Genomic DNA, 13,640 nt, shown 5'->3' with positions numbered 1-13,640 from the left:
ATAGATAGAAAATGGAATAGTTTTTATTATCTCGTGGCTTTCAAGTTCATATCTGGCTAGCCCATCCTAGATAGAAAATTAGCAAGTGAGATAGATAGAAACTGGTATAGTTACTATTATCTCGTGGTTTTCCACAGTTCATGTCTGGCTAGCCTATCCTAGATAGAAAGATAACAAGCTAAATAGATAGATAGAAAGTGGAATAGTTTCTATTATCTCGTGGCTTTCAAGTTAATTATTTGCTAGCCAATCCTAGATAGAAAGTTAGCAAGTGAGATAGATAGAAAGTGGAATAGTTTTTATTATCTCGTGGCTTTCAAGTTCATGTTGCTTGCCCATCCTAAAGCCGACTCTCCACTTTAAAAAGATAAGGTATTTTTTTAGAATGGGGTTTTATTTTGTTTAGATAAGATTTCTATTAGGAGAGTGGAGGTACCCTCCACCTAAAAGCTATAAACCTTCCCTTGACTTTAGATAAGCTCAACTGCAAAGGAGAACCATATCGGTTTAGAAATTAGCGAGATTCTTTGATACACTGACATCCTGTTACTTTTATATAAGGATAGCTACTAACGAACCTTATTAAGAGCAACATGATCACAGAGATGACAAGACAGCTCCTTTAGCTCCTTCTCTTTCTCTTGCTCCTTCAGATGCTCCTTGCTCAGGTGCTCTTTCAACTCCTCTTTCTGGATAAACTTGAGCTTGCAGTAGGAACAGCTGTTCTTGTGCTTTGTTGTTACATGCTCCTAAACAGAAAAATGAATCATTGTAAAAATAAAAGCAAATTCAACAATTTCGAGTCAGATAATTCATATATAAGAGTTCTTCTCTGTGTGTAGCGAAGGATCTCGCAAACTGCAGAACTGCTATGGTTTTCCTTTACAGTGAAGCTTCTCAGGGAAGGTTTATACCTATTTTGGAAGAGGGTACCATCACCCTCCCAAGAGGTTTAAAGATGTGTCCTTACCTTTCCCGTAATGCTGGAACATGTTATCTATATGAATGTTTGTCTGTCTGGCTATCTTTAAACCTGTTAATCTATCTATCTATTAACCTGGTTTTAATTAATCAACATTTTATCTATCTACCTAACTGTATGTCTGTCTTTCTATCAATCTATATATTCGCCTGGTACTCTCCATCATGATTGAATACAAATTGGCAGTGCTGACATACCAGTTCAGAGAAGAGTTTCTAATCTCTATCTATCTATCTGTCTGTATGTCTATCTATTAATCTATCTATCTATTCACCTGGTACTCTCCATCTTGATTGAACACAAACTGACAGTGTTGACATACCAGTTCAGATGGATGTTTTAGCTCCACGTGTTGTTCCAGACTTATTAGGTCTATAAAGCTCGCAGTTGAACACTAATTTTAATGTTTTGTTAATCCTTTTTTTTCAAAGACTTGTAAAAATAAAAAAAAGAATCTTTTATAGTTCAATTCAATCTGTTGTAGGAGAGACCTACAAAATTTAGCTATAAGAAATATTTTTTATGGGGAGAGGGGGGTGGGGGTATATTTTTAAAAAGCTATTTCTTTTGGAAGGTTATAGGTTTCCTCCTACAAAATAGTTATTAAAACTCCTGTTAGAAGCTTCAATGTAAAGGAGAACCATACTAATGAAAACAGACAGACACATATCCTATTCCTTCTACAGAGAATAATTTAAAGATTTAATAAAGGATTAATTTCCTGGTCACAAGAATGTTTGTGCGACTGTTCTACGTGGTCCAAATAGTCCAAAATCACGGAGAAAGAGGTCCCACACTTGGGACAACAGGTCTTGATATGGTCGTCTATACTGTGTAGCATTATTCCATGGTATCTAGATAAACAGACAATAAGGTAGGTAAATAGAAAGATTGACAAGAAGGTACAACATTTCAGAATAAAATGTATTTATATGGTAATCTATACTATGTAGCATTATTCCATGGTATCTAGATAGATAGATATTTAGGTAGGTAATTATAAAGATAGAAAATGAGGTACAACATTTCTTTATATGGTAGTCTACAATATGTAGGATCATAATATGGTATCTAGGTAGATAGTTAATGTTAATTAGTTAAATATATTGACATTAGGAAAAGAAAAACGTTTTCTCGTATTCATTCGAATCCGGTGGATAGGAACCGGTTCTCATCCATACGAAAAAACTATGTCTAGCATCGTATTATATCCAGCTTTCTACGAATATAAAAATGTACAATCATAAGATTAAAACCAGTTTTTTTAGCCGGTGCCTTCGGCACCTCGGGGCTAAAAAAAACTAGTTTTAACCTTATATTTGTACATTCTATGTCTGCGGAAAGCCGTTTATAATACGATGCAAGAAATAACTATTAAATATGAACCTAATTAAATATCCGCAGAATGAAATTAAAATTTAAAGTAAAATAAAAATTTTGGGAATGAAATTTTTGTCTTGGGGAGATTTCTCTTGGGAGGATTGAGGTACACTTCACTAAAAAAGTTATAAACTTTTAAATTTCCCTTGAGAAGCTTTAAAGGAGAACCATATCAGTCCAGTGGTTGGAGAGATCTTAAGGTACAAACGCACACAAAGGCAAGACATCCTGTTACTTTTTAATTTAGATTTGATATTTAGTATGATAAAGCGCGGGTGATTATTGTTAGTTTGACTTTAAAATAGTATTTGTTAATGGTCTTTGTAAAAACTATTCTAACAATTTAAAGCAGGGGAAAAAAAGGATATTCGACATCAAACCAGACTGATACTTAGTTTTATTAACATGTTCTCTCATTCATTGGCCTTAAACATCCGATGACTTTTCCATAAAGTAATATGGTGTCGAGTTTGAGACCTACCTTAATCTTGGCTCTGACATAAAATGGAGATCGCAGTGTTTACAATCAAAAGGATGTGGCAGCCTCGCGTGGTCCAGGGCAGCGGTCAACCTGCAACAAAATCAAGCTGGATATGTTTGTTTACCCACGACTGTAGCGCAACACGTATACCTAGCCGCATACGCTCGTCGTCTGGGAGGTTATGGGTTCGAAACACTTATTTACAAAAGACGTTAAAAGTAGTTATAATGCCTTAGCCCATAAACAGGCGTAAAGCATCAGGAATAAGGTATAGCCAACAAAAGAGATAAATCTAAAATAATATTTCGGGGGCAGATAAAAAGTCGTCAACCAAATAAGTGTTGCCCCCCAACGGCAGCTAAATATCAAGCATAGGTTTGTGATTTTTTTTTCTGAATTAATTTCGTTGTTGGTATAAGCTGGTAAATCATTACCATGCACAGTCAAAATTTTCAATTTTTGGGTTGCTTGTTTGAATTTGTTAGAGCCTTGGGACCTACTATTAAGGTCTAACTGTACTTTGTTACATAATATTATTTTGGAAATAAATTTACTGAAAGTTTTAACTTTACTAGGTAATTTGATATGATTATAACAATTAATTTCAGCTATTATTAATAATTTAAAAATTTTACCTATACATTTTAAATTACACTTTTTATTGAATTTCTTACCTATTTATCTTTTCTAATTAAAATGAAATTTAATACGCAGAAGTTGTAAAATTAAGAAAGGGGAGAAAGGATTTTGTAGTTATCTTGTAATAATCTTTTTAATTGAAAATTCTAGAAAACAAAGATATTTTGCCAGTAAGAATACCCATATAAATATATTTCTAAATGTACTAGTTACTTCAATTTCAAGATCGCTACAAAAATCTTGCCTCCTTTTATTTTTTTTTTACTATAAAATTAATTTGTATTTAATTACTATATCTCTTTTCTAATAAAAAGAAAATTAAAAAATAATCTTGAAAGGCTTTACATAAACTAATTGAAAAAGATTAAAGTGTTCAACGTTGTAAAACTACTCTACCAATCATGTCTGTCGATCCGCTATTTGTATTTCTTTGTGAGCATATAATATTTAGCTAATTTTTCCCCGTCCGTATCATTAACTTGGTACAGATATTGTTCTCCTTGATAATTTTATTTCGCTACGGTCAAAGGTCAAATCTTTAAAAGTACTTACTTTTGAAATGGAAGGCGACATTTCATACAGATTCTGTCTTCCACCAAACTGCTAATGTCCAAACTATCTTCTTCTTCTACTTCCATGACAGAATCTGCGCTCTCATTGGTCGATTTATTTGGAGAGATCTCATTGGCTAATTTAATTGGAGAGCTTTCATTGGTGGATTTATTTGGAGAGCTCTCATTGGTTGATTTCTTTTTCTTCCTCGATTTTTTAGAAGCAACCTTTTCTGGGAGTTCTTCTGAAATTTCATCCATAATCTTTCCTTGTCCATCGTCAGATGGCTCTGGAGTAGCTGCAGTACTTGGGGAATCTTCGTCTTGGTCTAAATAACAAGGATGATAACATCCATAAGTAAAAGCATAACAATCCTTAGATGGAAGGCCAATGTGATTTAAAGAGCAATTTTACACTTACTGGGCATATATACTGGATGCTCATAATATCTAAAGTTTTATTCACAACAAAATCACCCGTCTATCTTAAAAAGCAACCGAATAGAATACATTTCCTCAAAGCATTACGGAATGAAAGACAAGTGAATTATAGAATAGCCCCTAATTAAAAGCTATTTAAATGACAAGGTATTTAGGTAAATAGAATAAATAATTGAGAAATCTCTATCTAGGAATTAATACAGAAAAAGATGGCTAGAAAAAATATATAAAATATTGAATAAAAGGCCAAACTTTAACAAAGCGGGTTATTTCTTCGCGTCATACCGTAAAGTTGGGATGTTGGGTAGGATTGAATTGTTCTTATTAAGTCAAAGTGTTCTTTAATGTAACCAAATATATACATATGAAATGGTCCATAATTAAGAACAGTTTGACTTAATAAGATCCTTTGACTACAACCCAACACTTAGTCTATTACGCAAAAAAATGATTAAGGGAGAGGTAGGTTGAGCTAAAATTCCTTAAAGGTGTGAATATTATGGCTTAAAAACAGTAGTGGAACAATAAAATTTATGTTAACTTTAAAAAAACTAATTTTTGTCTATTGTTCTTTTCAGTAAGAAATACACATATTTAGTGAATATTATTGTTACACATATTTAGTGAATATTATCGTTTTACTACTGTTTTAAACCTTAAAACTCACAATTTTACGGAATTTTAGGACAACCTACCTCCCACTTTTGACCTTTCATAAATAAGGGGGGGGGAAGTTTGTACAGTTATAGGAAATGAAATTCAGTACCAAATTTTGCCCTGGCCGTTTGGGCTTGTTTTTATAGTTATCAAGCTAATTCTTTTTGTAAGCGCTCTTATATGATTGGATCTACCTGTAAAACTTTAAAAATTGAATTTTGGGACTTTCCCTTAAAGGGGCTAGTGGAGCAAAAGACCCCCAAACACTAAAATTTTAAGTTCTGAGTCTATTTTCTGAGATATTGAGACGATTTTTTTAATGTAAACACTTTTTAACAAAACCGAACTAAATGGCCAATACAAATTTCATTTTGGGACTTTCCTTCTAGGGGCTAGTGGAGCAAAAGGCCCCCCAAACACTAAAATTTTAAGTTCTGAGCCTATTTTCAGAGATATTGAGACGATTTTTTTTATGCAAACGTTTTTCACAAAACCGAACTAAGTAGCCATTACAAATTTCATTTTGGGACTTTCCCTTAAAGGGACTAGTGGAGCAAAAGACCCCCCAAACACTAAAATTTTAAGTTCTGAGCCTATTTTCAGAGATATTGAGATGATTTTTTTTATGAAAACTTTTTTCACAAAACCGAACTAAGAAGCCAATACAAATTTCATTTTGAGACTTTCCCTTAAAGGGGCTAGTGGAGCAAAAGACCCCCTAACACTAAAATTTTAAGTTCTGAGCCTATTTTCAGGGATATTAAGACGGTTTTTTTAAATGAAAACACTTCTTAACAAAACCGAACTAATTAGCCAATACAAATTTCATTTTTGGGACTTTCCTTCTAGGGGCTAGTGGAGCAAAAGGCCCCCCAAACACTAAAATTTTAAGTTCTGAGCCTATTTTTAGAGATATTGAGATGATTTTTTAAAATGAAAATATTTTTAACAAAACCGAACTAAGTAGCCATTACAAATTTCATTTTGGGACTTTCCTTCTAGGGGCTAGTGGAGCAAAAGACCCCCAAACACTAAAATTTTAAGTTCTGAGCCTATTTTCAGAGATATTGAGATGATATTTTAATATGAAAATATTTTTAACCAAACCGAAATAAGTAGCCATTACAAATTTCATTTTGGGACTTTCCTTCTAGGGGCTAGTTGAGCAAAAGACCCCAAACACTAAAATTTTAAGTTCTGAGCCTATTTTCAGAGATATTGAGACGATTTTTTTAATGAAAACATTTTTAACAAAACCGAACTAAGTAGCCAATACAAATTTCATTTTGGGACTTTCCTTCTATGGGCTAGTGGAGCAAAAGGCCCCCCAAACACTAAAATTTTAAGTTCTGAGCCTATTTTTAGAGATATTGAGACGATTTTTTTAATAAAAGCATTTTTAACAAAACCGAACTAAGTCGCCATTACAAATTTCATTTTGGAACTTTCCTTCCAGGGGCTAGTGGAGCAAAAGACCCCCAAACACTAAAATTTTATCTTCTGATTATTTATTTCAGTTATTTGAAAAAAAATTTCATTAAAAAAATCAGCCATAATATCTTTAAAAATAAGCTCAGAACTTAAAATTTTAGTGTTTGGGGGTCTTTTGCTCCACTAGTCCCTAGAAGGAAAGTCCCAAAATAAAATTTGCAATGGCTACTTAGTTCGGTTTTGTTAAAAATATTTTCATTTAAAAAATCATCTCAATATCTCTAAAAATAGGCTCAGAACTTAAAATTTTAGTATTTGGGGGCCTTTTGCTCCACTAGTCCCTAGAAGGAAAGTCCCAAAATGAAATTTGTAATGGCTACTTAGTTTGGTTTCTTTAAAAATATTTTTATTAAAAAAAATCGTCTCAATATCTCTAAAAATAGGCTCAGAACTTAAAATTTCAGTCCTTTTGCTCCACTAGTCCCTAGAAGGAAAGTCCCCAAAAAAATCTGTAATGGTTCCTTAATTCGGTTTTGTTAAAAATGTTTTCATTAAAAAAATCATCTCATATCTCTAAAAATAGGCTCAGAACTTAAAATTTCAGTGTTTGGGGGGCCTTTTGCTCCACTAGTCCCTAGAAGGAAAGTCCCAAAATAAAATCTGTAATGGTTCCTTAATTCGGTTTTGTTAAAAATGTTTTCATTAAAAAAATCATCTCATATCTCAAAAAATAGGCTCAGAACTTAAAATTTTAGTGTTTGGGGGGTCTTTTGCTCCACTAGTCCCTTTAAGGGAAAGTCCCAAAATGAAATTTGTAATGGCTAGGTACTTGGTTTGGTTTTGTGAAAAAAGTTTGCATAAAAAAAATCGTCTCAATATCTCTGAAAATAGGCTCAGAACTTAAAATTTTAGTGTTTGGGGGGCCTTTTGCTCCACTAGCCCCTAGAAGGAAAGTCCCAAAATGAAATTTGTATTGGCTACTTAGTTCGGTTTGGTTAAAAAGTGTTTTCATTAAAAAAATCGTCACAATATCTTTGAAAATAGGCTCAGAACTTAAAATTTTAGTGTTTGGGGGGCCTTTTGCTCCACTAGCCCCTAGAAGAAAAGTCCCAAAATGAAATTTGTATTGGCTACTTAGTTCGGTTTTGTTAAAAAGTGTTTTCATTAAAAAAATCGTCTTAATATCTCTGAAAATAGGCCCAGAATTTAAAATTTTAGTGTTTGGGGGGTCTTTTGCTCCACTAGCCCCTTTAAGGGAAAGTCCCGAAATGAAATTTGTAATGGCTACTTAGTTTGGTTTTGTGAAAAAAGTTTTCATAAAAAAAATCATCTCAATATCTCTGAAAATAGGCTCAGAACTTAAAATTTTAGTGTTTGGGGGGCCTTTTGCTCCACTAGCCCCTAGAAGGAAAGTCCCAAATTGAAATTTGTATTGGCTACTTAGTTCAGTTTTGTTAAAAAGTGTTTTCATTAAAAAAAATCGTCTTAATATCCCTGAAAATAGGCTCAGAACTTAAAATTTTAGTGTTAGGGGGTCTTTTGCTCCACTAGCCCCTTTAAGGGAAAGTCCCAAAATGAAATTTGTATTGGCTTCTTAGTTCGGTTTTGTGAAAAAAGTTTTCATAAAAAAAAAATCATCTCAATATCTCTGAAAATAGGCTCAGAACTTAAAATTTTAGTGTTTGGGGGGCCTTTTGCTCCACTAGCCCCTAGAAGGAAAGTCCCAAAATGAAATTTGTATTGGCTACTTAGTTCGGTTTTGTTAAAAATGTTTACATTAAAAAAATCGTCACAATATCTCTGAAAATAGGCTCAGAACTTAAAATTTTAGTGATAGGGGGTCTTTTGCTCCACTAGCCCCTTTAAGGGAAAGTCCCAAAATTCAAGTTTTAAAGTTTTACAGGTAGATCCAATCATATAAGAGCGCTTACAAAAAGAATTAGCTTGATAACTATAAAAACAAGCCCAAACGGCCAGGGAAAAATTTGGTACTGAATTTCATTTCCTATAACTGTACAAACTTCCCCCCCCCCTTATAAATATGACCCTCTTGGTAATAAATTAAAGTTGTCAAAACATCATTGAATTATAAATATAATGTTTTTGAATAAAACTACCTTTATTATCATTTTTGTGTTCATCTTCATGTGCTTTCAATTTGTGTGTTGTGACAAATCTTTTATCACACATCTTACAACTCCATCTAAAGTATTGATATATACATTAATGTATGGACATACAGATATGATAAATAACCCTACATATGACAGACTACATGGATTGATGTTACGAATCTGACATGACAATACCTACTCTTTTGAGATATTTTTCTAGGAGCATCTCTAAGGAGGGTTGAAGAACTCTCCTCCAAAAACAGAAATAAAACTTTCCTGGATCTATAAGAAGCTTCACTGTAAAGGAGAAACATATCTGTTCAACAGTTATGGAGACAGACAGACAGACATACTAATACTGTTATATGGATAATTAGGTCAGATAAATTAAACAAACCTATGAAGTCTTTTTTCATGTGTTCTAATTCCAGATTTAGCAAACTCCAGACCGCAAATTCTGCAAAGGAACGGACCTAAAATGTACAATAAGTAGGTAGGTATTATTTAAGCAGCACAAAGATTCTAATATTAGGGGTTGAAAATCCAATTATAGGTAAGGACCAAAAGATTGTGTCTGTAAGTTTGAAATCTAAATTTTATCAACAATCTAGTCCTGATAACAGCCGAGAAAATGAAATCCCATTTCTTTTGATGTTCCCCCAGACCATTACATACAGACCAACGGTCCAAGTGATTTATGGACTAGATTCTAATTGATCAGGAGTATATGATATATCTATAAAAAAAATCTGTCGGCTAAACACAATTTTTCCATTTTCCCCCCTCGTTAGGGAAAAAACTAGAGGGGTAAATACAATACAATATATTGCATCCGAGGAAAATTAATCTTGTGCAAAAGATGCACCCCTGTAAAATAGATTAATTGACAATACCTGCTCTGCTACTTGGCCGTGGTGTACTAGAAACAACACTTGCAACACTAGGAGGTCTGGAGCAATTATCAACAGTTGCTTCTTCATTTGTCTTCCGGTGTGAATCCTATGATTTCAAGTTTTTTTTTTAAATATCCCCAAAATAGAGGGATTATTTGACTAAAAATAACACTGGTAGGTCATCAAAATTTTATAAACACGTTATCGTTGTATCCAAATAAGTAGACACCAAACTTTGTAACCAATAGGTTTTATAATCTTCACTTCAGGAAGAGTAATTAGTTTATCATCATTAGGGTGTATATCAATTCATTGTCCATTGCCTTATCCCTTTGAAAAGCTAAGTATCTTAAATTCTGAAGTAGCGGGATGTATGTATGTAGGATGGTCTCATAAACAGGTAATCTTAAAAACCTTCAAGTTTAAAGAAACAACTTATGGGGTGCTTTTAAGGTTTGATAGCGTAAGGCAAAAATATAGTTTAGTATTTTCTCTATTTTAAATTCTTAGTGTGTTACAGACAGACAGAAAGACATACAGACACGAATACACAGAGAGTAGCTTCACTAATAAAACTAAGATCATAGCAATTCCTTTGACAAATCTTTCTCAATTTCAGCATTGTCTGTCTCAATTAATTCATTGTCAGATTGTTTATCCTCACTATTTGATGTATTTTTATCCTTCTTAATTTTAGATACAATTTAATTTTTTCATTAAAAAACTAAGCCATAAAAGAACCAAAATAAGGTAAATTACAAATAACAATCATTTTTATTTAGAGCATAGGAAAAAGTTATTCATAAAATCTTGAAAACAGTACTTTTTGCTAGGTTTCAAACTTTTAACCGTAACATTATCCAGCGTTTAGAAATTTTTGACAAAATTTTTTGTACAATATTTTTGCCAATTGTATCTATTCCTTTTTGGCGGGAGATTTCTTTTTCTTGTTTTTCACTCTGTCAGATAGATTGATTTCATCATTAGAATCATTATCAACAGAGCTTAAACTTTCTAAGTCAGTGTCATCGCCGGCATCCTAAATATTAAAAAATACATTTTGTTCTATTTTAGGTAAAATAAGGATTGCAACATCCAAAAGAGAAGCATAGCAAATTAGGAAGTCAGACAATTGGGAATAACAACGCATTTAATATTCAATTTTATACTTTGATGTCTAACTGTAAATAATCACGGCTTTTTACCGAGGGCCTAATTTTCAACGTCCTTATTATGAATCAGCTCAGACCCATATTCAAACCTCGAGTTAATTTTGTACCTTGCTAGTGGTATCAGATAGTTTAGTGCTTTTACTGATCAAATCATCATCTATTTCATCCTCTAAGTCGTCAGTAACTGTTGATGAATCATTCAAGGATAACTTGGAGCGTCCCCTTTTGCTGGTCCCAGCTGTATATGGCGTTTTCTTTTTACCTAAAATAAATAATAGTTATCATGTCTGTATGTCTGTGTTACTGTCTATTTATCTGTCTGTCTGTCCTTTTTTCTGTCCGTCTGTTGTTGTCTATATATCTGTCTGTATGTGGTTCTGTATATTTATCTGTCTGTCTGTAGTTCTGTATATTTATCTGTCTGTCTGTGTTTCTGTCTATTTATCTGTCTGTCTTTGGTCCTGTCTATTTATCTGTCTTTCTGTGGTTCTGTATATTTATCTGTCTGTCCGTATTTCTGCCTATCTGTCTAATTTTCTGTCTATTTATTTGTCTGTTTATGCACTGTTCATACAACTGTCTGTTTATCTGTTTGTCTGTGTGTGGTTTTTCTGTCTAATTATCTGTCTGCCTGTGTTTATGTCTGTTAATTTATCTGTCTGTCCATGTTTCTGTCTATTTATCCGTCTTTTTGTATTTCTGTTTATTTATCTGCCTGTCTGTGGTTCTATATATTTATCTATCTGTCTATTCATCTGTCTGTCTATGCTTCTGTCTATTTATCTGTGTTTTTGTCTATTTACTTGTATGTCTGTGTTTCTGTCTATTTATTAACTGTCTGTAATTTCTTTCATTGATCTGTTTATGAAAAAGCTAAAAACAACCTTTTCCAATTGATTTTGGTTCCGGAGTCTTTTTTACTTTGCCGCGTTTTTTAGGCGTTTCTTCTTCTTCCTCGACTTCAAGCTAAATAGAGAGATAAATGTATTACCATAGATGCACTGTCAGATAAAACTCACAGATGATTCAATCCAATGATACGATTAGTACAATTTACTGATTAGGGATCTTGATATTTTTATATTTATGAGAGAAAGTTTGAATACACAGTGACTGAAATACCAATTGATGATTTATTATTACTTATTACTTATACGTATGCTAAACCAGATTTTCATGTTCTCTAACAAAGTGAATAAATCGCAGCAGGCTAAAATAACGATATCCCCCATTCCCCTACCCTCCTAATGGATAAACGCATTGATCAATAACTTATTTCCATGTTAGCAACCTAAATTGAAGAAAAATTTTCCCCTGTCATAATATCCACGTATAATGTAAATTGTAATCCATACTGGTACCTTAAGTTTTAAAAGTATCCAAACTTTTCCACCAACAATCATAAACTACAGTACCTAAGGGATTGTTTAGGATATCAAATACCTGAATATGCTTATTAGGGCAGACAGGTTCGTGTTTCTTCCAGATAGCTAAAGTTGGAAATTTTTTATCACATTTTCTACACTCATAGTCATGGGGTAGCTGTATATGCCTAGACAAATTTTTAATTATAAAACAAGTTCTTTTTGGCTAATCAAAATGTATAAAACATCAAGGCCACTTTTTGTAGGTCAAATTTCCTTTTAGTAGTAGAAATTATATATTAACAATAATATTAACTTTCTAATTGCTAACTGTTACAAGAATCATCTTGCAATGTTTGAAATTGCTACAACAATTCTAACATGCCTAAATTAACGATAAGAGCTATCCTTTACATACAAACGTACAGACAAATCCTAATAATAGAAAAGCTTCGCTTTTAATAATATTCATTGTATTATACCTGGCTAGGGTAGATGATCTAGCAAATGATTCCCCACAAAATTGACAGCATGTTGAATCAATTCCTTCAGTCTAAAATACAATTTTAATCTTTATATAAAAATATCAGGATGTTTGTCTGTATTTTGACGAAAAATCTCCCTAACCGCTGAAACGAAATTATTTTTATTTACAGTGTAGCTTCTCAAAGATCATGTGAGGGTTTATAACTATTTTGTGGGAGGGTTTGACCGATATCTCAATAGAAATCACCCCTAATAAATAACCCACCCCCATAAATTTTTTTTAACTGACAGATAGCAGAGTTACAATTCAATTTTAAAGATAATTTTTAATATAAGATTATTTTTCAGTAAGCTGGCAATGCATTTTAAGCGATAATAAAATCAGTTTATAATTAATATATCTACTTCTTACAAGAAAAAAATATTTATCTCTCTTAAAAATCTTATGTAGTATGAAAACATTAAATAATCTCCCAAATTTCTATTCATAAATCACTTGATTTAACAGTCTAACATATTTAAGTTAAAATATCGAAAATGACATGTTTCTTTGGTCTCAAGTATCTTTTAAAAATCAAATAGCATTTTTCTTTAAATTCCAATAATTGAAAGATATGAAAAGATTCCATGATAGAAATACTTTTTGATCATAAACTATGAAAGAATTCTGTCAATTTGTTCTTATAAAATTTAAATTTTTTTGAAAAATCTTGTAAACAACTTAAAAAACAAAAACAACTTATAGATTGTGTAAAATATGTACCTTAAATGGCATAATTTTAAATGAATAATGAATGAATGGAATATTATTTTAGTATTAATCTGTCTGTACTGTCAAAGACGTCCATTGAGGCCAGAGGAGGGAGGGGTAAGTAAAGGAGTGATTACCTTTCCAAACAAATGTTGGGGTCGATAAGCATTATGAGGGCTCTCTATCTTTCTATCTATTTATTGATCTATGTAACTATCAAATATTCCATTGTCTCTTAGTGGATCAATCAAAATTGTTAGCTTTCAGTTAATCCATCCATTTACCAATCAATCAATAA

At 32.4% G+C, this 13,640-nt stretch overlaps 1 protein-coding gene across 3 annotated transcripts in view; it reads right to left on the bottom strand.

Moving 5' to 3' along the window:
- The window catches only part of LOC145318830 (uncharacterized), a 78,656-nt gene that overhangs the window by 21,588 nt on the left and 43,428 nt on the right, over positions 1 to 13,640 (bottom strand). For all 3 annotated transcript variants that reach the window (XM_080160469.1, XM_080160471.1, XM_080160470.1), the window contains exons 16-29: positions 12,588 to 12,658; positions 12,185 to 12,293; positions 11,626 to 11,707; positions 10,849 to 11,003; positions 10,495 to 10,608; positions 10,166 to 10,258; positions 9,570 to 9,663; positions 9,074 to 9,149; positions 8,680 to 8,765; positions 4,035 to 4,362; positions 2,844 to 2,933; positions 1,706 to 1,836; positions 1,257 to 1,378; positions 579 to 749 (exon numbers count right to left, since the gene is read on the bottom strand). In XM_080160469.1, the coding sequence (XP_080016595.1) occupies positions 579 to 749; positions 1,257 to 1,378; positions 1,706 to 1,836; positions 2,844 to 2,933; positions 4,035 to 4,362; positions 8,680 to 8,765; positions 9,074 to 9,149; positions 9,570 to 9,663; positions 10,166 to 10,258; positions 10,495 to 10,608; positions 10,849 to 11,003; positions 11,626 to 11,707; positions 12,185 to 12,293; positions 12,588 to 12,658 (1,722 nt within the window). The remainder of the gene's footprint in view (positions 1 to 578; positions 750 to 1,256; positions 1,379 to 1,705; positions 1,837 to 2,843; positions 2,934 to 4,034; positions 4,363 to 8,679; positions 8,766 to 9,073; positions 9,150 to 9,569; positions 9,664 to 10,165; positions 10,259 to 10,494; positions 10,609 to 10,848; positions 11,004 to 11,625; positions 11,708 to 12,184; positions 12,294 to 12,587; positions 12,659 to 13,640) is intronic.

The sequence above is a fragment of the Acartia tonsa genome, chromosome 5 (assembly GCF_053477335.1).
Source record: "Acartia tonsa isolate MP-2025a chromosome 5, ASM5347733v1, whole genome shotgun sequence".
NCBI lineage: Eukaryota > Metazoa > Arthropoda > Copepoda > Calanoida > Acartiidae > Acartia > Acartia tonsa.
The sequence above is the reverse complement of the archived record's forward strand: the minus strand, read 5'-3'. Positions and strand labels throughout refer to the sequence as shown.